This window comes from Coenobita brevimanus, chromosome 24 (assembly GCF_032717465.1).
Source record: "Coenobita brevimanus isolate Jiangsu-jjx chromosome 24, ASM3271746v2, whole genome shotgun sequence".
In the NCBI taxonomy this organism is placed as follows: domain Eukaryota; kingdom Metazoa; phylum Arthropoda; class Malacostraca; order Decapoda; family Coenobitidae; genus Coenobita; species Coenobita brevimanus.
In genome coordinates, this window is record NC_136977.1 from 13111060 (window position 1) to 13135738 (window position 24679).

At 41.4% G+C, this 24679-nt stretch overlaps 1 protein-coding gene across 4 annotated transcripts in view; it reads left to right on the top strand.

Moving 5' to 3' along the window:
* Positions 1–24679, top strand: part of LOC145393492 (translation machinery-associated protein 16) — a 92104-nt gene that overhangs the window by 61796 nt on the left and 5629 nt on the right. For 2 of the 4 annotated variants that reach the window (XM_080267617.1, XM_080267615.1), the window contains exons 3-4: positions 11441–11596; positions 17415–17563. In XM_080267617.1, the coding sequence (XP_080123743.1) occupies positions 11441–11596; positions 17415–17563 (305 nt within the window). The remainder of the gene's footprint in view (positions 1–11440; positions 11597–17414; positions 17564–24679) is intronic. The other 2 variants (XM_080267616.1, XM_080267618.1) reach the window with 2 other exon arrangements.

Below are 24679 nucleotides of genomic sequence, written 5' to 3' on the forward strand. Positions count from 1 at the left end.
ATGGACCTAATGGTAATGTCATGGAGTGGTTGGCTGTCAATAGCAGTACGGTCGTTCACAGCCCTTTAAAAATCGTAATTTTCAACCATCTTAGGGACATCTTTTTCACTTAAACCCTTGTTGTAGTGGTAGAAGAGGATTTGGGGAATAAAGTGGTATATGTAACTCCATTTCTGGCCAGGGTTGCGCTTACCTGGTTTTCCCTCCAAGTGCCTCATGTATCTCATATTCTTTGGAGATCTAGTAGAAACAAAATATTACAAAGTAATCAGTTAAAGTTTTAGCCGATTCCCGAACACTGTCTTGATGCTCATAAAAGGCAAGGAGATGCGTCAGATATTTTAGATCGTCACCCATCTTCATCGTTTCAGGTTAGTGCACGAACTCTCACCCCCCCACCCCACCCTCTCCCTCGTGTGAGAAGTCCACCTATACGTAGTTAAATTTGTGATATTTCCATTGATTCCTCTTGTACTGAATAATGAGATCGTCGCTCCTCTTTATCGTTACAGATCGTCCGTTCAAGCCACTGCCAAACGCATCATACTAAATTATACCTACCCCCCCCCCCTTTTCCCTAGTTCATGTAGTCTAAGTAACGAATATATTGGCTGGTCCATTTTGATTACAGTCCATTTGATCACTGTTCATATAATTACTTTAACTTTACTGCATGTGATTCTTGAGTTGTACGAGTTTAATCTTAAGAGAATATCTTGGTGGTAATCAGTATTCTTTGAATCTTCCCGAGAATCCAACTGTGACCACAGGATTAATACATCCACGTGTATCAGATTGCTTTGAATCTTCCCGAGAGTCCAACTGTGACCACGGAGTATATTCATGTGTATTAGTATTCTCTGAATCTTCCTGAGAATCCAACTGTGACCACAGGATTAATACGTCCATGTGTATTAGTATTCTTTGAATCTTCCCGAGAGTCCAACTGTGACCATGGGATTAGTATATTCGTGTGTATCAGTATTCTTTGAATCTTCCCGAGAGTCCAACTGTGACTACGGAGTATATTCATGTGTATTAGTATTCTTTGAATCTTCCTGAGAGTCCAACTGTGACTACGGAGTATATTCGTGTGTATCAGAATTCTTTGAATCTTCCCGAGAGTCCAACTGTGACCACCGGATTAATATATCTATGTGTATCAGTGTTCTTTCAATATTAATTTAGCTCGTAAAGTTTCATATTTCTAGTGATGTAGATCCTCATTATTATTTCCTTTATGTTCATTCACAGTTTGAAGAGTATTCTGTCTCAGTTCGCTTAGTAAATCTTAGGTTAAGTTAATTTGAGCGCAAATTTTGCTATCCTTTAGGAAGTGGTACAGACGAGATTGAATGCCCCACAATGTGTGCTAATATCTAACTACTCACGCCCCCTCAGATAAGATCTCGCTACCACATTTTCCATAAACCCTCTAATAAGATCATGCTACCACATTTCCCATAAACTCTAATAAGATCACGCTACATCATTTCCCATAAATTCTCAAATAGGATCATGCTACCCCGTTTTCCATGATCTCTAAAATTGTCAGCATTACACTGGTGGCATTAGTGGTTTCTGTCATTCCCTTCATTACACTGGTGTCGTTTATTGATGATTCAAGTTTCTTGCATTACATTGGTGACAAAAATCTGTGAGCATTACACTGGTGGCTAAAGCGGTGGCATAAGATATTATTGTGGGATAAGATATCATTGTGGATAAGATATTGTTGTGGGATAGATATTGTTACAGTTAATAAATGAATCAAGATAGAATACCTCAATAACAGTACACTGGAGGACCACTTAATCTTGCGATATTTCTAGAATTAATGATCTTTGAATCTCCTGGAGGATGAGCAAAATTATTCTTCACTGAAAAAAGAATGAATATTGAGATGGAAGTGCAACTTATGTATTTTGTGGTTTGGTCTAGTGAAAGGAGGAGTAAAGTGAAAGATAAGTTGTGAACGGAATTAAGGGTCACATGTCAAGGAGAACAGAGTGAGACAGTGTAGTAATAAGAGTTAGCCTGCTCTCTTAACACCATGAGCTAGCGAGATAATATGAAATTTCAAATTAAAGAGGAGGAAGAGAGACTTTCACCTAGATTTACTCAGTTAGTGTATGAATTAGTCGAGTTAGAAACTCAACTGTCCCCCCCGATTCCTTGCTATCCTCCATCTTCTACCCCTCATCTAATAATGAGAACAAAAGGGAGCCTCACAAAGCCTCGCGATATTCCAGTACTAGAACTCCACCAGTTACAGAGTATCAATGCTGCAGCACGTCTGGAAATGTTTTTTGAATTAGTTGAACAACGTGATTCTGATGATGTGATGCGCATGCAGATTGTGAAGGGTAGAGTGAGCCCTGAACTTGCCATTTTCATTCATAACAACCAGACAAAGCATCGAGTAGTTTCATGGCTAGCACGTAAGGAATTTCTTAGAACGGAGTTTGCCATCGGTCAGTATTGATCGGGCTTGGCAGGAATTAAAATCAGTGTGTTATGATTGGATAGAGTCACCCCAGGCTTTCACACACTGTTTCATCTGCCAGCATGCAGTGATAGAACATAAATTCCCTAACGAAGAGTTACCTGACCGTGACCAAGCAATCAGACGGAAGCTGTGGTATGGCTTACCTCTCCCATCACGAGAAAAACTCAAGGGATTCCTAGATAATGAGTACCCATTAAAGAAGTTCCTAGATAGAGTTGATCATGAACGTCAGTTATTGGAAGGGAGTCAGACCCCTCATGTCAATGCGGTGCCCGCTGAGAATAACGTCAAGGAGAGGAAACTCAAGAATCGGCCATTGCCGTCCACCTCAGTGAACCAGACAGATCACTTGAGTCCAGTCGGGCTGAATGATGAAGTGGAAGAATTAAAACGCCAGGTCTGCGAGCTCAAATCTAGCCTAGCTCGAGTGAATAAAGGGCAACCTAGCAACTCCAGAACATCTAGTGGTAAATATTGGGCCCACTGTTTAGCTTCATCGCATAGTCTCCAAGCATGTTGGTGGAAACCTCCTCCCGGACATTGTTTTGACTGCCGTAGACCCAGATGTTGTCGTGGTGGCCGTGGATGTCCTGGATGTAATTATAAACCTCCTGAACAAAAAGACTCTAAATCGAAAGATTCACAAAATCCACACCAGAAGTTATGATTAACCGGTGGTCATACATCCCCCACCATCAGTGTAGTGATTAACCCTTTAAATGCGGAGCGTCGCTTTTGCGACGATCGCCAAAAAGGACATAATGGCGGATCATCGCGTTTGCGATTCGAGTTAATTTTGAATAAACGCGGGCAAGGATGTTCCAGCTGGTATTGTCTATCAGTACCGCCACCCTTTAGCTACAATTAGCTTACTTGACCTTTGTACTACTGACCTCTGTTGTTGCCAAGTATCGCGTTTTTTCCCCCCTCCCCCCCCACTACGGCCATCCAGCCTGGCTGTGATATATGGCAGCGCTCTGACTGCTCAGAACTGTAAATCTGCGCTCTCCTCTCACAAGAAGTTTATGCTAATAGGAAACGCTTGTTTCCCTAGTTGTCACACTAGCTTTTTTTCGCGCGGTTTGCCCCTGTTTAGCGTCAGTTTACTGCAGGCTTTCAAAGTGACATTATGGCGAGTTCTAGCTCTTCCGAGTCAGTGCGAGCGGCCGACAGGAACGAGAATAAAGTAACGGGCGTAAGGCAGAATAAAAGTGCGCCGCAGTGGTCTTTTGGGAAGTACTATGATTGAAAATAATGTAGTATACGTGTTTTTAGCTGTGAAAATGGAAATGTTTGTTGAGTGACGGGAAGACCGCCGCCGGCTGCATGTCGGCCATATGCTCCGTTGATTTTAGCCTTATTTTCAGTGCTTATTGTACAAATACGGATTCCAAACTACCTGTACGTTGTAGTATAAAGTTTACTGTGACAGAATGAGGCTGTGGTAGAGGGGAAACCAGGTTGCTGGAGGTGTGAAAGTGAAGATTTGGTTACACAACTTTGCAAGTCTCCACAAGTCCTTGGGTAGTCCACGAAGGCTCAACACCTGTCTCTGGAGAAAGCTGAATGTAAGTACTATCTGCCATACCAAGTATAATGTTCTAGGGTTAATCTCTGATTTTTGGCTAATATTTTCCTACAGGTACTGAGACCACGATCCTACCCTGCCACCCGGGGGGAGGGGTCAGCTGTCCATGGCCGCATTTTAGGGGTTAATGGAAAGATAGTAAAAGCTATAGTTGATACCGGGAGTAGCTACACTCTAATTAAGGAATCAGCTGTCAAGCGAATTGGGGAGAAGTAAATACACTGCGTAACCCGCCTTGTTTGCATGGAGTCACAGGCGCCCCTTTGAGAATATTAGGAATGCTGCGGGCAGAAATCAGAGTTGGAGATGAGAAGATCCATAAAGAATGGTTCCCGGTAGTGCCAAATTCTTATATTAATACGGACCTGCTCTTGGGTTGTGATGTACTAGGTCAAGCTCCTCTCATGTGGGATGGAGTAAGGAGAGTCATGGTATGGGGAGGCTCCCCTTATGTTGTGAATCATATTCACCGACAAAGGAACAAAGTCAAAAGAGTGAAGGCTGACCCAGTTGAACCTTTCAACCCATTACAACACTTCTTGCAAATCAATCTTCTTATCACCATGAATGTAGATCCATACCAGGCTGTTTATGCCCATTCCTGTAAGAGAAGACCCAGGAACTAACCTTATCATTTATCCTCAACCTAGGGTCAGTCATAACAGTCACCCATATTTAGTCAAAGTCAGTTCTGAGAATTCAGTCTACTTTCTTCTCATTAATGCGACCAAGAAGGAGAAGGTATTTCATAAGGGCACAATTACTGTACTGGATTGTATAAGAGAACTGATAATCCACCTCCTGGTAGGGTTAATGTCACAAAAATTCACAATGACCTGCTCTCAGAAAATGATCAAATCAGACAAAGCAGGACACGTGTTCAGAGGTTGAAAGAACTAATTGGAGAACTAAACTGGCAACGTCTCACTAGTGCCCAGCAAGAAGACTTATCTCAGTTGATCCATAAGCATGACCCTCTCTTTATTCTCAACAAAATGAGTTAAGACTCATCAGTGGCCCTCCTGCTTATATTAAAGTAGCTGATCCTCAGCCCAGTCGTAGACCTATGTGCCGCTATCCTGAACAAGTGAAACAGATCATTATGGACATGCTAAAAGATATGGAGGACAGAGAAATCGTAGAACGATCTACTGCAGCCTGGCTGTCACCCATTGTACTTGTAAATAAGCCGGATGGTAGCAAACGTATGTGCCTCGATTATCGTCATGTGAATCAACACCTCGCGACTGACATTTACCCCCTCCCACGATTAGATGAACTAGTTGAACAAGAAGCCAGACATTAGTATTATTCACTCTTGACATGCAAGAGGCATATTTCCAGATTCTGTTAGATGAAGAAAGTTGTGACCTCACTACCTTCAGTGACGGGGTCGCACTGTACGGATTCAGACGACTCCCATTCAGACTTAATTGCTCCCCTGCGATCTTTTCCAGGCGAATGAGTTCAGTACTTACACCCCTCCTACAGAAAGGGTGGGTCAGAAATTACTTAGACGATTTGATCCTTTGGGCTCCAGACTTCCCAACTTTACTAGACCACCTGAGGCAGCTTTTCCAGTTACTTACTGTACATGGAGTGAAATTAAATCTCAGTAAATGCAAATTCAGACTTAAAGAAATCACCTTCCTAGGTCATCAGATTTCTGCCGAAGGGAGCAAACCTGATCCGAAGAATGTTGAATCAGTCGCAAGGATGAAATCTCCCACCACCGTAAAGGAAGTAAGGCGATTTCTAGGAATGTGCGGGTTTTACAGAAAACATGTTCTGTTCCATCCTTTACAAAAGTTGCTACGTCCCTCACCAACTTCACTAAATCTCGAGTAACATTTATCTGGACGGACGAATGCCAGAAATCCTTTGAACATCTAAAGTCTTGCCTCATGAATGCTCTTGTCTTTGTTAGAGGTCAGGTAGAACAACCTTTCATTCTCACTATAGACATTAGTAACACTCATGCTGGTGGAGTCCTGAGCCAGATTCAGTCAGATGGTACCAACAAGCCGATCGGGTTTTCTCTAAAAAGTTGAACCCCTGTGAGACTCGATATTCAACGACAGATAAAGAGGCCCTAGGTGTAGTCCTTGAGTGGCGTAACTTCCATCATTATCTTTGGGGTACCCGTTTTACCGTAGTTACTGATCACCAACCTCTCACTAGTATATTCAAGTGGAAGACTAAATCGCCACGAATGAATCGATGGATCCTAGAAATGCAAGAATGTAACTATGACATCCAGTATCTCAAGGGTAAAAACAATTTTGTAGCAGTTCAGTTGTCACGCCCAGTTCGAGTAGTAGTCCGTCCATCTGAAGCCACCTGGCTCGGGTTAGATCGAGAACAAATGAATGCCCGTCAAAGTGAAGAACTTGTGTGGGGAGAACTAGCGCAGTATCTCGAAGGTGGTAGAGTTCCCACCAAAAGACTACCCAAAACCACCTTAGATCAGTTTGCCTTAATAGACGAAGTGGTATATTTTGTGCGGGAGAAGGCAGACAATAGTCTTCATTACAGCCTCATAGTTCCTCATGCCTTAGTTGTACAGTAGTGCACCAACTTTCGCTACAGCAGGATTCGCGGAATCCACTTTCGCGGCATGCACCAAATATTCCCTAACTTCCACTTTCGCTTGAAAAAAATCGATTTTCGCGCACAAATTTTGAGTTTGGGACAATATTTTGAACTTAGAATTTCCTGCACCGCCCGCCTGCAACCCACCGCCATCTTGAATGACGTCATGTCAACACTCTGTCCACCCATTCCCGCCATTGTGTACGAGCGTGCTAGCTCCATTGTGTTGGATTCTCACGGTTCAATGGCCTCTACTATACCTGGTAGTGTGGGGAAAGGGCCTGGTGGTGTGGGGGGAGAGCCTGGTGGTGTGGGGGGAGGGCCGGGAGGCAGTGGTGGTGATAAAAAGTGGCCGGGACATTCAAAGTCGGGAGGAAAGGCCAAGGCTAAAAGAGAGTAACCTGGTCTCTGTGGTATGTTTCTCCTCATATAATGTGTACTGTACAGTTTTTATTGTTTGTATCTCACAATGCAATGTACAATAGTGATTTGATTTACTGTATTGCAAGTGAAAATGAAAATCTGATGTTACTTTAGGATAACCGGGAACCAATTAGCCTTTTTGCCATAAAGACAATGCCCCAACTTTCGCTAATTCCACTTTCGCGCATTATTTTTGGACCCAATTAGGCGCGAAAATTGGTGCCCCACTGTACAGGCCCTTCAACATGCACATGAGTTAACTGGTCATCTAGGACAAAAGAAAACTATCAAGAAGGCAGAAGAACTGTATTACTGGCAAAAGCTTAAGGTTGATGTGTGTGAATATGTCAAAAAATGTGTAACTTGTCAGAGATTCAAAGGGGACACTGGACTGCAGCAACAGTGGAAGGAATTGCCTCCAGTGAATAAGCCACTGGAGAGGATAGCGATAGATCATACTGATATGTCTGCTGGGGTCCATGGTTACTGTTACATTCTTACAGTAGTGGACCATTATATCCGATTCGTTAGGTTCTTCCCCCTCAAAACAAAACAATCTACACACATCACAGACAAACTCGGGCAGTATGTGGCAGATTATGGCACACCTCGCTGTATCGTCCTGGACAATGGAGGCGAGTTCACCGGCAGAGACCTTCAGTGATACTGCCAGCGACACCGAATCACTCTCTATTACACGACCCCCTATCATCTCCAAAGGAATGGCGTCACCGAGCAGATACATTGGACCCTGAAGTTGGTCCTCTCCGCCCTTTGTCAGGGCCACCCTCTCCGATGGCCCCAACTGCTCCAGTCATGTCAGATTGTCATGAATCAGGCAGTCCATACATCCACAGGACAGCAACCCTACTTCGCCTTGTTTTCTCGCCATCCTCCTAAGCTGGTCGGTGCACCCTTACCCTCTGTCGACGGTGAGGAAGACAAGATGGCTGTCGCCCATGATCTCATATGGGAAACGCACCGGAAGATGACGCTTCGTTATAGAGATGTGGCAAACCATAGGCGGAAAAATCAAACGGTTGGAGTTGGAACCCTTGTGTGGATTAAGAAGGAAACTATGGCACTTGGTACATGTTGAAAACTTAATGTGAAATGGGATGGTCTGTGCCGTGTAGTGGAAGTGTTGATGGATGGAAGTGTGTACGTGGTAGAAAATGTGTTCATGGGGAAAAGGGTACAAAGAGCCGCAGGACAAGTGAAGTCCTGTTATGGAGGTGAAGAGTGGCTCTTAGAGCCCCTGGAAGAGGCCGTTGAACCTGATCCAATTGATGAACAATTACTGCCCCATGAGAGACGCCCTCCCTGGAGACTTATTGAAGAATGTTGAGTATCGAAGCTAGTTATTGCAGTATTAAGAGATGGTTGGGGAAATGTGTGCAGGTCGGACTGTCTGACTATTGACTTTGACAATTTAGAGTTCAAGAGAAGTTTCATCTATTGAGAGTTCAGAGTTTCATCTAGTTTATAGAGTTTATAGGAGTTTGGTTTATTTGGCGAAGCCCAGTTCACAGTAAGGTTACCTATATTCGAGGGGCGTTGTGCACCTACCTCCTCAAGTTACAGTCAACACAGTCTAGGGTGAAACAATGACTTCAGGACCTGACAGGTGCTCGTCAGTTGCTAGGTGAAGAGCTGGAATCGTAAGAACAAATGGATGAGAGTGTGAATGCGATTAGTCCGTATGTTGTGTGAATGGGAAGCGCCTCTGGGACGATCCTGGCAGCGAGAGTACAGGTTAGCCCAGGTGAGACGACCATGTTGCAACCCAGGCGGGAGGTTGGCTGGGGCACACCTCTCCACTGGGGTTCTAGAGTTTACCATGAGAGAGAAGCGACCCCCTGGGGTACGTGTTTTTACTTGTGGACTGACAGGTGCCACTTATTGGAGGAAGAGTCAGGGAAATTTTTGTTCATAGAGAGGTTCAGAGTCAAATTTGGTAAGTCCGTCCTGTCCGCACACACGTCCCTAGGAAATGTAGATGAATGATTTGAATGTTGACTTATGACGGAAATATTATTTTTCCGAAGGAAGGATCCGTGTAGTACCATAATTTTAAGTATTAGTATGAGTTAGTATAAGCTAGTATTGTAAGTGTAATCTTAAGCTTAGGTAATATTATAAATAGTCTGTACTGTTAATGATTTAACCGTTAAGTTCTATATTTAAGTCTAGTCTTAGATGATATTCTTAATGTGAGCATGATTCTGTTATTGCTAGTACTAAATTGAGTATCGGTGTGAATATGATTAATGTTTATACATAGTGAACCAGCCGTTATTAAAAAAGAAGTATAACCACGGAAGTTTAGTAGAGATAAAAAAAATCGCTAATGTCAACCTTCGTATTCTGATCTTGAAATTTATATGTCAGTGTTAATAATGTCCCCCCTTTTGAACTATGCAGTGGTGAATTGAGAATGTCTGAAGTAAGGTTGTTGAAGGTAATCATTTGTGAAGCTCGAAATTCACGTTATTGGAGTCGCGTTTACAGTCACGTAGGCACATAACCAACACGGGTAATAAAACTGTTTGAATTCCTAATTAATTTGGCTTCGTTATGATTAAGGTTCCTGTATGCTTATTACAAAAATTTTAAACATCATAAGTCATTTATCTAGGTATGTTACATGCAAACATATATCTCGTATTCTTTGGAGATCTAGTAGATACAAAATATTACAAAGTAATAAGTTAAAGTTTTAGCCGATTCCCGAACACTGTCTTGATTCTCATAAAAGGCGAGGAGCTGTGTCAGATATTTTAGATCGTCGCTTCTCTTCATCATTACAGTTTAGTGCATGAACTCTCCCCCTCCCCCTCTCACCCTCGTGTGAGAAATCCACATATACATAAGTTAAATTTGTGATATTTCCCTTGATTCCTCTTGTACTGAATAATGAGATCGTCGCTCCTCTTCATCGTTACAGATCATCCATTCAAGCCACTGCCAAACGCATCATACTAAATTATACCTACCCCCCCCCATTTCCCTAGTTCATGTAGTCTAAGTAACGAATATATTGGCTGGTCCATTTTGATTACAGTCCATTTGATCACTGTTCATATAATTACTTTAACTTTACTGCATGTGATTCTTGAGTTGTACGAGTTTAATCTTAAGAGAATGTCTTGGTGGTAATCAGTATTCTTTGAATCTTCCCGAGAATCCAACTGTGACCACAGGATTAATACATCCACGTGTATCAGTTTGCTTTGAATCTCCCCGAGAGTCCAACTGTGACCAAGGAGTATATTCATGTGTATTAGTGTTCTCTGAATCTTCCTGAGAATCCAACTGTGACCACAGGATTAATACATCCATGTGTATTAGTATTCTTTGAATCTTCCCGAGAGTCCAACTGTGACCATGGGATTAGTATATTCGTGTGTATCAGTATTCTTTGAATCTTCCCGAGAGTCCAATTGTGACTACGGAGTATATTCATGTGTATTAGTATTCTTTGAATCTTCCTGAGAGTCCAACTGTGACCACCAGATTAATATATCTATATGTGTCAGTATTCTTTCAATATTAATTTAGCTCGTAAAGTTTCATATTTCTAGTGATTTAGATCCTCATTTTTATTTCGTTTGGGTTCATTCACAGTTTGATGAGTAATCTGTCTCAGTTGTTAATGCTTAATAAATCTTAGGTTAATATGAGTGCGAGTTTTGCTATCCTTTAGGGAGTAGTACAGACGAAATTGAGTGGCCTGCAAGGTGTGCTAATATCTAACTACTCACGCCCCCTCAGATAAGATCTCGCTACCACATTTTCCATAAACCCTCTAATAAGATCATGCTACCACATTTCCCATAAACTCTAATAAGATCACGCTACATCATTTCCCATAAATTCTCAAATAAGATCATGCTACCCCATTTTCCATAATCTCTAAAATTGTCATCATTACACTGATGGCATTAGTGGTTTCTATAATTCCCTTCATTACACTGGTGTCATTTATTGATGACTCAATTTTCCTGCGATATACTAGTGACTAAAATCTCTGAGCATTACATGGTTACATTTAAAGCTAGCTTCCAGAAACTATTTGATTCCTATATAATTCTTGAAAACTCTACTCCAGTTGCAAAGTTGGGGTTTGCACACAATTTCACACAGTACCAAGTGATCATTTTCTGTAGTTCCAAAAGATTACCTAGACAGTTTCTCAGTTTGGGTCTTCTGAGTCCTTTGTATAGGTATAGTAGATTGCTTGGTTTTGAAAAACATTTTTTTATTTACTTTTCCTATCATTACAGTGATACTGTACTTTACACTACTGTATATTCAAAACTTTTCAGAGAACTGAAACTGAAAAAAAGAAGAGGAGAAAGCAACCTGAAACTTCAGTTGTTGGGGGATAAACTTGCATGGTTTAAGGAGAATATGGATCACGACCTTGAAGTATTTACATCCAGGGATGTGCTGCATCTAATTCAGAGGTATATTTCACTCCAGTAAGGTGCAGTATGATGTAATGTGCTTATTTTGTTGGTACTGTTGGCATTAGTTGGTAATCTGTAATAGTAAATAAGTACAAAGAGAATAACTACCCATCATAAAGCCCCTCATTTGATACAATACTTTAGATACGTAATGCACATTGACTAGTTGATATACTGTTTGCTTTAATAATGTAGAAAATTTTGAATGTAAGAAAACCTTCCTGATTAAGTACAGGAGACTGTGAGTTAAATGCATGCACTTTCAAGGTGTGGTATGATTATTGTAGAGTATGACACACACAGTTTACTTTGGTTACCATTGTTGAACAGCTTATATTCATTCAGTCAACTATCATCCAGTCCAGTATTGCTCTATCAGGAATTAAAGCAAAATGAATATTGGATTCCAAGCACCAGGTTTCAAAGACGGAATGACACTAATTCCAAGCAAAGTTATATGACTAGCAGGGGAAGATGATGAAGTGGGCTTGGCGTTGAAGTGTTTTTTTCATTTAAGTGGTCTTGACATTGAAGTGGGCTTGGCATTGAAGTGGCTTGGCATTAAAGTAGCTTGGCATTAAAGGAGCTTGACAATAAAGTGGCTTGACAATAAAGTGGCTTTATCTGTCAGTGGGTTGAATGGCTTGACCCAGGAAGGGAGGAATGGTTGATGTCAGTGGGAGGTCCTTAAACTGTTCATGCCATGAAACCAGATACCTAACCTGAAAGGGATAGAAGGAAAATAAGGGCAGGAGGAAACAAAGATATATCAGTTAAGAAAAGAGGTAAGACAAAAGAGAAGAAGCGGACAGTAAAGAGAGAAAGACTGAAGATAAATAGACCCTTTTTAGTCACCTCTTATAACAAACAAGAAATACTGGGGAAATACTTCCCCCTCCTTCCCCAGGGGGATCCTCCATCAGAACACAGGGGCCTGGAGTAAGCCAACTCAGTCCAGACTTTTAAGACAGATGACCAGCTTTGAACCACTGAGCAAGAAACTACAACCACCTCATTGAAGGAGACTTGTATAGTTCACTTGACCACCAGGCATAAAAAAAATAAAATTGTATGGGGGCAATAGTGCTAATCCATTACATCAGTACCCAGCATGAAAACTCACCCGTGATCTCCCCGCATGTGTCAGAAAACTGCCCCATAAAGGGGAAAGTAGCCAAGTGTGATAGGGGTAGCTGTTGTTAATATTCTGGTATAATGATAATGTAATCCATTCACCAAACAAAGATCTTCAAAAACATGAGAGCATCATGTTTGGCAAGCATTTGGACAGAATCAAACCAAGAGATATGACACATTTCCTTCCATCTATCCATCATCCAGCCTGGTATTTCCTCATGAGGAATAGAGGCCTGGTGCTGGGATACTCAGTCCAGACATTAAGATGAAAGTGACCACCTGCATACCCCCTTAGTGGCAATACATGAGGGGAGGGAAAACAAAAAATAACTATGAAAGCAAGCCCTTATGGGTCCAATCTGGTTGGAGTACCTTGACTTACTAGACCATTGGGCATCTAAAAATTGTATAAGGGAAGCAGGGCTAATGCAATTCATTGGTACACAGCAATAAAGCCCACAATTGATCTACAAGTGGGCATCAGGGGTAGGCCTTCTTGCTGTGTTTATGTAGTCCGCAGCATTTAACATAGGAGTAATATCACTGAAGTCAGCCAAGGTAAATCTGATGAATATTTTGATTAATATCTTTATAGCTGCAGCATTTATTTAATTATTTTATTTTCATTTATTTGTTGTATCTTAATATGAAGAGTCTGATAACTCATCACATACCAAGCAGCTAACATACTGTATTGTCTCCAGCTGCCCAGTGGTTGAGATGGATATTGTCACCAAACTGGCTTTCATCATGTAAATAATGTTTCCATAATTATTGTTATGCACTGTTTGTTAGATTTTAGTGTACATTAACATGCTTATTAGTGGTAGGTGGGGGCGCTCACCATCCACTCCCTCGATGTAGTGCAGCTGTCGGGTGTCTGCCCTTTCCTCTCCTCCATCCTTCTTTCCTTCCATCCTCTTCTGTCTTTCTTTCCTTCATTCTTTCCTTGTCTTTCTGCCTATGGGTGACATGACACTCCCTCTTCTGTCTTTCTTTCCTTCATTCTTTCCTCTTCCTTCTGCCTGTGGGTGACTCTACACTGAGTGACAAGCCAAATGGTTTCCTAAACACCAGGAAACCATTTACTACGCTGGGTGGTAACCATATAACCAAATCTTGGCGCCTGGTGGTTCAGTGGGTAATTATTGCACTCCAGTCGGATTGGGCCGGGGAAGGTTTATATCCAAGGGGTGGTTGGGGTTGTTTGCTCATGTAATGCCACTCAGGGATGAGTGAGGCTGGTCACTCTCATCTTAAACGTCGGGACCAACTGCCTAGCCCCGGGCTCCTATGCTTCTCATGGGGCAATGTAAAATATTTGTCAATTTTATTAGACTAGGTAACATGCGTTCTTTATTGAGTATTGCAGGCAGTCTGTGAAGAAATATTAGACACCATCTTTTAGAGATACCATGATATAATTTGCCATGTTTTCAGAATATATTGGTGGCAGTGTACTACAGTCTATTTTCTGCTCTACAAAGTCTTCATCATGTGCTTGCCACTTCAGGCAGATAATGCCCTGATTATTTTCATCATTTCATTTTTGAAGGCTCCAACATGCTTGTATGCGTCAGCCTTGATCACCTGATGGCGGCTTTCCATGCTGCTCGATCTCTGGTAGCTTCCCTATTCAGTCCCTCATCCCTTAGGTCATACTCAATGACCCCGTCCAAGGTCATTTTCAGTCTACTTCTCGCAACTCTACCCCCAGTATTAACACCTCACTTACATGCCCAAACAACCTCGATCTACCTCTCCTCATTACATCACCAGTACATTCGAGTCCCATCCTACCTCTTAACTTTTCCATCGTACACCCAGCCCCCCCAGGCCTTTCACTCAGGGACGCAATGCACATCTTCCTAAACATTGCCATTTCTGTACGTTTGAGCCTGCAGATATCCTTTTCCTTTACTGCCCAGGTCTCACTACCATACAGCATGACACTCCTAACATGTCGCATACAAAGATCCCTTAGCATGGAGGGAGAGCCTTCTCAATATCGGGAAAGGTAACAGCTCCCAGAACTTCTTCCAACCACTCCTCACTATAGCCACAGAGCTAGCTCCATCCCTACCTCCAGCACATAACGTCTCCCAAATAACAAAACTCTTCCACATACTCAAGAGACTCACCAGCAAGTTCAATCCTTTCACACCTGACAATCCCTCATGCTTCCTCTGATACACCGCACACATGAAATCAGCGATATCTTGTAATCCACTTCTAATACCACTACATCTCGTAAGCACCCACTTATCACAAACACTGCACAAGATGGAATTACTTCCCATGCCCTTGTGACAAACTGCACATGGCCACTCCCCCTCTTCATTGATAGTACTGCCCCCAGCCCTAGATACCATCACTTCTGTTTTATCTGCATTTACTCCTAAGCCCTTGTGCCCCATACCATCTCTCCACATCCTAAATAATTCCTCTGTCTCCCTTTCATTCTCTGCCATCAACACCGAATGATTAGCATACAACATCTCCCACATGAGTCCATTTCTGAAGTCACTTGAAAGGGCTTCATGTACCCTGATCAGCAACAAGAGGCTCAAAATTGACCCCTGGTGCATACTAACATTTGCAGAAAACTCATCACTCAAATCTCCATTCACCCTTACCTGGGTGTGAGCACCCTCATACATGGCCATAACGACCTTAACCAGCCACTCCTTGATCCCAAGCTTTCTCATTGCCCACTTCACCACCTCTCTGGGGACTTTGTCAAAGGCCTTCTCCAAATCAACAGAAACAAAGTACAGTTCCCCATTCTTTCCTATATATTTTTCCTGAAGCAGTCAAACAATCAGAATGGCATCAGTAATCCCTTTGTCTGGAATAAACCCAAACTGCATCTTATCAATATTCACTTTCTCTAATCATACCTTCTATAACTCTCTCCATTACCTTCATTATCTGGTCTAAAAGCTTTATGCCTTTATAATTTCCTCTTTCCAGGGCATCACCCTTCCCCTTTTACACATTTACAACTACACTCTTCAGCCCAATCATCTGGGACAACACACTTATATACTGTATAATCGTATTTATCAAGTTAGTGACTAACCTCACTCCTTATCTCCTGAGGCTTACAACATTCCAGCAGTCAACCCAGACACACCTGCTGCCTTCCCCACCTGCATCCTGCCAATTGCCCTGCTCACAGTTGCAGCATCAATCAGAGGCCAAGGGCCAAACATTGGATCTGCTGGCTCCAAACCTTCCATGTCCCAGTCAAACTCATTCAATAACTGGCTGTAATGCTTTCTCCATGTGTCTTTTATATCCCCACTGTTCACCACCATCCTTCTTTCATCATTCTTCACACACTGCTCACCAGTGATGTCCCTATTCTCCCTCTTCATCTGATTTGCCTCCTTGAATATCTTATTCTTCCTTTTCACACAATTTAGGTTATTAAGTAAAAGTCTCTGTGACTCTGACTTTGCCCTGCAAACCTCTTTTCTAGCCCTATTCTTGGCAGTCAAGTATTCCTCTTTGTTACCACTCTTCTTCCATTCCCAGAAAAAGACGTCTTTTCTCCTTAACTCCAGCTTCTGCACCCTCATCCTACCACCATGTTACTTTAAGTCTTTGGGGGCCCCTCATCTTTCCACACACTCAGTCAGTAACTTTGAGGAAGTTGCTCTTGATGGCTGTGTACTGTTCATTAACAACTCTGTCAACACCTCCCTGTTCAGCCACAATTCTCCTCATCTTGCTATAGAAGGCATCCCACACTGTTTGGTTTTTCAGCTTCCATATTTTGCTCCTAGGTGCATAGGTCCTCTTTTTCATCACTCACCCCTTAAGCACCATGTCACATATCAGTAACTCATGTTGGTGCACACACTCCTTGCTTCTGGTAACTTTAACATCCCTCATTAACCTCCTATCAGTCCTCCTGACCAGGAAATAGGCTATCTGGCCGCTGTTTCTCCCAGACTAGTATGTAATCAACCTACTTTCTCTTTTCCTAAAATGTGTGCTGCACATAACCATGTTTGTTGCCTCCCCAAATTCAAGTATCTTATCCCCTTCATCATTTCTTGTACCTTATGCACATCTTCCATGTACTCTCATTTCATATCCTTGAGCTGCTTGACATACATGACCATTTAAGTCCCTTCCTAAAACTACAATCTAGTATCCTCATACCTCTTACAATGCTTATTAAATCATCCCAAAATCTATCCTTCTCTACCTCTTCCAAGCCTGCCTGTGGAGCATATGCCAACATATAAGCAAATATAATTCTACCGAACAAAATTTTCACTACTATTATCCTTTCACTTACTCTCATAACATTCATGATATATTCCACCCATTTCTTCCCAGCCAACACACCCACACCACCATATCCATCTGTCCTACCCTGCCAAAACAACTTATAAGAACAGTGCTCTTATATCTAAACATTATTAATGTCATTACAGTATTACTATAACAACAGTTTCAGATAGTAATGAAGTTTAACATTAGTGGTTTCTGTTTGTACACCAGAGGGTTATTAGATATTCTGATTCTTCTGTTTAGGGGGTATTGAAAGTTGAATAATATTGTCTTCCCATTCTGTGGTGGATTAGAATAGGTCAAAATTGATGATGATGATGATCAGTGCAAATTTCTCTCTCTCTCTCTTTCTATCTCTATCTCATGTGGATGTTTTCTCCTTTAGATATATTGATAGGAATCTGGATGAGCTTGAACAGATCAACATGAAGCACAATGTTGGTGATCGTCTGTCGCGGCAACACGCCAGCCGGGAGGATCACATCAGGATCACACGGGAAATGGAAATGAACCAGTTTACTATTTCAGGCTTCGGTAAGAAATCATTTGTTCTCTACTTGTTTGGTTATTACAGTAGTTCTGTACATACATAAAATGCTTCCTCTCAGGGAATTCCCATATTGAGATTTGCCATGGTATAGCTGTTTTCTATGTAGTGGACTCAAACCAAGTACCGGTACTAAAACTAAACAGTTGCTGGAAGCTGCTGAGGCAAAGGAAATCTAAGACATGTAACATCATCATCATCATCGTCATTATCATCATCATCATCATCTAATCATGTAACAAGATTTGTAAAATGGTGAGGCTCTGGTCTTGACTCTGTTTACTTGTGGTGGAATGTTTCCTGCTTAATATTAGACGATTTTGTAGCTAATTACTAAGGTTGTAGCCACATTGCCTTCTCATGGTAGTACCTCCCAGGTTCAGTGGTAGACACCCATCTACCACCTACTACACTGTTCCTATGAGTAGTTCCATATAAAGGATGAGATGCCACCCAAAAGTTCCCGAAATTTGAAAGGAGGGCGGAGACTGTCATACAGTGTGTGAATGCTAGGTGACAGTGCACGTACCCTTTGTTTGTTAGTGTATCTAGTAGCATTGTGCAGTGTGGATGTGTTCGCTGCATGTGTGTGTGTGTGTGTTTTTTATCATTGTGTTTGAGTTACCTTGCAAATCTTTTTATCTCAAAAATGGAGGATGTGAAAGAGCAACATGCGTGCATCAAGTTTTGTGTGAAACTTGGGAAGAATGTAGCAGAAACTCATGAAATGTTCATCATCATCATCATCATCATCATCCAATCCTGTGGTGTCCCATGAGAAACGTAGGAGCTCAGGACTAGGCAAGTTGGTCCTGACATTTAAGATGAGAGTTACCAACCTCACTCATCTCTGAGTGGCATTATGTGAGCAGTAAACCCCAACCATCCCTTGTATATAAACCTGCACAGGCTCTATCCAATTGGAGTGCCTTACTTACCCACTAAACCACCAGGTACCATAATTTGGTTTTATGGTTTAACTCAGCATAGTAAATGGTTTCCTGGTGTACAGGAAATCATTTGGCATGTCACTCAGTGTAGAGTCACCCGTAGGCAGAGGGAAGAGGAAAGAATGAAGGAAACAAAGACAAGAGGGAGTGTAAAGTCACCCATAAAGCAAGCATTTGGTGATAATGTTTTGGGGGGTTACACGAACCCACAACTGGTTTAAGTGTTTTAAAAATGGACGAACGTCAACAGATGGCAATGTACATTCTGGTCGCCCTTCCACCAGTTCAGCTGACAGTGTGGGCAAAGTTCGTGCAACCATCCTCAAAGATTGCAGGAGGACAATCCATCCACAATATTTATGACATTGTCAGCCTGTTGTATGAAACTTGCCAATGCATTATGTCTGGTGACCTAGATGTGAGACAGATCGCTGCCAAGTTTGTCCTGAGGCTCCAGACAGGTGAGCAAAAGCAGCGTCACGTGGAGGTTTGCACGGAGCTCATGGAAATGCCCAGAAAGGACCCATAACTTCCTCTCAAGCGTCATTACTGGTGATGAAAGCTGGGTTTATGGGTACAACCTGGAAACCAGACAATAATAATTGCAGTGGAAGAGCCCAGCTTCACCCCAACCAAAGAAAGCACGTCAGATCAACAGCAATGTGAAGTCAATGCTCATAACCTTCTTTGGCATGGAGGGCATTGTTCATAAGGAATTCACTCCTCAAGGACAGATCGTTAATGCAGAGTTGTAGTATGATATATTAGGAATGGCTTCAGGAGGACATGAGGCGAAAACATCCAGAATTGTGGCACACAAACAAATGGGTGCTTCACCTTGACAATGCACCCGCACGCACAGCCCTTGTTGTTCAGCAGTTTTTGGCATAAAATATTATGCAGGTTTTCCCCTGCCCCCTGTATTCACCAGATTTGGCCCCATGTGATTTTTTCCTATTTCCGAAAATGAAAATCCAGCTGAAAGGACTAAGATTCGACACCATTGAGGAGATCCAGAAGGAATTTCAGAAGGTCCTGAACAAGCTGATGCTCAAGGACTTCTAGAATGTGTTCCAGTTAAGGGAGAAACACTGGAATCGATGTCTGCACTCCCAAGGAGACTACATTGAAAGGGACAGTGGTGATTAGGATTTGACATAAGATTTTTATCTTTCGTTAGTCAAATTTTGGAAACTTTTGGGTAGCACCTCATATAATAAGGACTCTTGTATTTTGCTAAGTGAAGGTGATCGAAGTGAATTCAATAATTATTGTGGAAAAGAAATGATGGGTCTGAGAGAGTAGGGACCATGTTAGCTGAGAGGTGAGTTGAAAGTGTGATGATTGCAACTTAAGGTGCATGGCTGAGTATTATATTTGAAACTTACATTTGGTAATAAAAAGCTTTCATTGATACCTGCTTATACTTCACAGGCTGAACTAGATAATTAGCTAAAGATACACTTGATGTAGTGCTGCCTACTTCTTCCTTAGCCTTTATCATTCTTTTTCTGTGCCTGCCCTCCTCTCTTCCTATTTCTTCCATCTTTCCTGTCACTTCTCATTGCTTTTCTTTCCTTTACAGGTGGCTTTACATTGAGTGACAAGCCAAATGGTTTCCTGTAAGCAAAGAAACCATTTACAGCACTGGGTGGTAACCATATAACCAAACTATACGTGCTCCCTATGTGTCAACAAGTGGGTTGGTAGAGGGCTAGTTCCCCTCTCTGTAAAACAAATAACTCAAAGTCAAATGGCCACCCCTTACGGGATTATGGCATCTGGCAATAGGTAGATAGATAGATAGACCCATTAGGAAGACATGTTGTCTTGGGGGTATGAGTGTCGGTAAGATTGTGGTACTCGGGGGTGATTTAACCCTTAACCATCGGGTAACGTCTATACATTCACAATTGAGGTGCTACATGGCCGCTGTATAGTGACTATACACGCATCTGTCTTCCCGTCAGCATTTGAACCGGCCACCATTTCATCTCGGCACCAAAGGATAGGGAGTGAATAACTCCATAGCACACAGGCAAGAGTTAGTCTGTCCTGCACTTTTGCTAGGTGTACAACGATGTCTTCAGATTCCTATTTGAATGATTCCATCTGTGCCACCTGTAGCCAATTGCATCATCCATCTCAGCCAAGCCTCTTTCCAAGGAAACTAGAAAAGAGCTCAGTCTCAGTGATAATGCCATAATGAATGCCTTGCATGCAACAGTGTCTAGTTTATGTAGTAGTGGAGAAGTTATCACATTGAGAGCAAAGCCATAGTCAGCTCCGTGGGCAGACACATGAACATGTCCTGCTCTCATGCCGAAAATTAGTTCTCGTCCTCACATTGTTACTCATCAATGCAGCAACCTACAGACGTGGGGATACTTTCATTTGCGAGAGGAAGAGTTATTGAGTAATATGGTCTTTAATTTGTTTCCCTAAGTACTATACTTTCCGAGACATTAAGGTTTGAAAAAAAGGAATTTCAGGGAAATTGCCCATAGTGAGGAGACGACTGCATTAAATATAACGGCGTTTGGGGGTTAAATGAACATGTTGATCCACAGGCTTGAGGATATCAAGAGATACAAGGAAGGTGGGGCTGTTGAACTAGGAATGTGGTAGAAAAAAGAAGAATTGAGTTTGGGGTGGCACATTTTAGTGACTGCAGTCGCCTGATTTCATAGCTCGGCAGTTTCAGTTGTGGTTTGTCAGTGTCGTTGTGGTTGTTAGGTTCAAAAGTTAATTGAAACAGCCTTTCGAACCCATTCTTGATAATGTTTCTGTATGACTGTAATGTCAAGAAAAGAGTTTAAAAATCACTTGTAAGTGTAACCTGAAAGAACTTTGTCTTCACTCATTACCATACTTGTGGTTGTGTACTATATTTTTCAGTTTGTTTATGTAGTGCTGTCTTCAGATGACTACGGTAAATGACAAGCCAAATAGTCTGATGTAACTTTAGGAACCATTTACTGTATTGGATGGAACCACATCACAAACAACTGGACAGTAGTGGTCAAGTGAATTGAGATGCTCCAACTGGATTTGGCCCACAAAGGTTACAATCTTATGATTAATTGAGATTTGTTCCTCACATAATGCCATCCAGATGTCAGTGACAAGTCACTCCCACCTTGAATGTCAGGACTAAGCTGCCAGGTCCAGGGCTTTTGAGCTTCTGATTAAGCAGTAAAAAAAAATGAAGGATAAATGGATGGATGGTGAATGTGAAGTATGGGGATGCACATGAAACTTTTTTTTAAGTCACTGGCATGACTCTATCCCCCAGGTGTATATGATGTGCATTGCTTCTTCAAAAAATATTACAGTAAATAAATAAAAATACTGAGGTGGATCCAGGATTTTAAAGGCTTGAATGGTGTATAAGTGATTATGTGATCCATTTCAATAGGCATGTACAGTGATCCCTCAATTATCTGGACATGTTCAGTATCCGGACACTGGACCTTGGTTCTATTAAACCATTATCTGAATTTACTTGCTGTTATTTGGACATGAAAGTGCCCAAAAACTTCGGCCAGCCAGCCAACATGTCCAGACATTCGGTATTGTGGCCGCTGGGTTCGAGTCGTGAGTGGGAAGTAGTCTGTAACCCACAACCAGAGCTAAAATGTCTGTCTGCCCCTGTACTGAATGGTCAGAATCGTGCGCACGCTCATCCTATCACTCCTAATGAACCTCCAGCACCTGATTAATACGACTGTACCCTCAAGTGGCATCAAAACATCCGTGCACATTCCCCACCGAATGTCTAATATTGCGCGGCAGTGGGGGCTAAGTCGTTGCCAACTGCCACCTCCATCAAACACAGACCAAAAGCCACGAGTACATGTACATGTTCAGCGACATTGGCCATCCATCTCTCTATAGAAGGTCAAAAGTACCCCGGTCATGGTGCATTGTGTTTCTGCATGGCCACTCAGCGTCTAACAGACTGCAAGCCATGAGTAAATGTACAACAAAAGTGCCTGTCCGCCTGTGGACAGGAGGGAGAGAATCCAGCTCACAGCCTCGTCTTTTCCACCCCCTCCCCTCCCTCCTCCATACCCTCCTGGCTCCCCCCCTCACTCCCTCAGTCCTTACCCTCTTCCGTGGTGATAGCATTGACTCGTGAGTTTACAAAGTTTTTTGCAATTTATTCAACTATTATTGGTCCTATGGAAATTCTGAGGTGACTACGAGAAAACTCATGAAATTCTGCATCTAGACATATGCTTAACTCTTGGAAGATGCTGGCAGAATTTTGAACTAGGATGGTGGGAAGTTACATGAAGGTTAGTTTACACTTGAACAATTTATTCTTGCTTGAATTTTGTACTCCTATTTGTCAATTTTATGTTTTCATTAGCTTATCTTATAGTATAAACAGCAGTGAAGATGATGGTATATGATTTATACTAATATGACCAATTTACGGTGGCATATTTGGTCGTGGATTTTTTTTTTTTTTTTTTTTTTTTTTTTTTTTTTTTTTTGAGCCCTGGAAGCAATCACTCGTCACAGACAACAGATTTTCAAACCGTCCTCAGTTTTTTGTGGATTTTTGTTGTTTATGCATTTTTTTCTTGATGTTTAGCATTAATATGGATAACCCTATGTGTGTTTCAATGTTTAAAAATGGCAGATTGACCTGAAAACAGTGCCAAAATTAGGAGGGGAACTGTACATACAGTCGTGTATAGGTCGGGTGTTTTTTGGTTTTGTGTTTTTTTTTTTTTTTTATGGCTTTCTTGATGTTTAGTAATAGACAGGATGAGGGTGGATATTCCCATGTGTGTGTTTTGATGTCTAAACATGGCAGATTTTGAAAACGGTGCCAAAATTAGGGGGCATACTGTACATACAGTCGTGTATAGTTTTTTTTTTTTTTTTTTTTTTAGCATTATTTTGGATATTCCTATGTGTGTTTTGATGTCTAAATATGACAGATTGATCTGAAAACAGTTCCAAAATTAGGAAGGGTACTGTACATACAGTCATGTATAGGTAGGGTGTTTTTTGGTTTCATTTTTTTTTTTTTTTTTTTTTTTTTTTTTTTTTTTTTTTTTTTTCATGGTTTTCTTGGCATTTAGCATTACTTTCGATATTCCTATGTGTGTTTTGATGTCTAAATGCAGATTGACCTGAAAACTGACAAATTTAGGAGGGGTACTGTACATACAGTGGTGTATAGGTAGGGTGTTAAATGGTTTCTTGCCTGTTTGTAATTATTATATGCCCTTTCACTATTGTGTCTTCTGTATCTATTCCACAAAAAATCTCTTTTTTTCTTTTGATTTTTTACATTCTGTATTGAATCATTTTTTTTCTTTTCTTTTCTGCTTCTTTGTGCTTTGGGATGTACTTCTAGACTCCTATTTCATAAAGTTCACAAAATTTTTTATATATAGCTTTTAAATCTTGTCCTCTAAGCTCCTTTCCCCAATCAGTTTCTAAGAAATACTTCTTCAGGTCATGATAGTATCTCTTTTTATAGTTTAGGCGCTTTTTGTAACTTTCATTGCTGTTAACTATGTCATATCCTATCCTGAAGTTGCAATTTGGTACTGCATGGTCGCTTTTGCCGAATGGAGGGTGGTATATTAAATTGTCAATATCGTTTTCTTGCCTAGTAAATATAAGGTCTAGCATTGAGGGTACATCTAGTCCTCTTTTTCTGGTGCTTTCCCTTACATGTTGCATTAGGAAGAACTCTTGCACGAGATCCAGGAGCTTTTGGTCCCAACAGCTTTCTTGGCTTATTATATCTAGAGTATTCCAATTTAGATTTGTATTAAAATCTCCAGTTAGTATAATTGTTTCCAATTTCTCTTCCATTTTATGTAGTAATGATCTTAAACTCTGAATTGTATTCTCTGCCAGGTCCTCATATTCGTCTCTTTCCCATGTGTTTGACTTGGGTGGCATGTACAAATTGGCTACAATTACTTTCCCTTCAGATGTATTGATCTCTACTGCAATCAGTTCTACTTGTGAGGGTATATCTAGTTCTATTTCTTTGACTTTTAGATTTTTCTTAGTTAATATTATAATTCCTCCTCCTTTTTTTAAGTTCCTATCTCTTCTCCATATATTATATTCCTCTAAGTTTAGGATGTCATTTGATAGCCTTGGTGTTAATTTTGT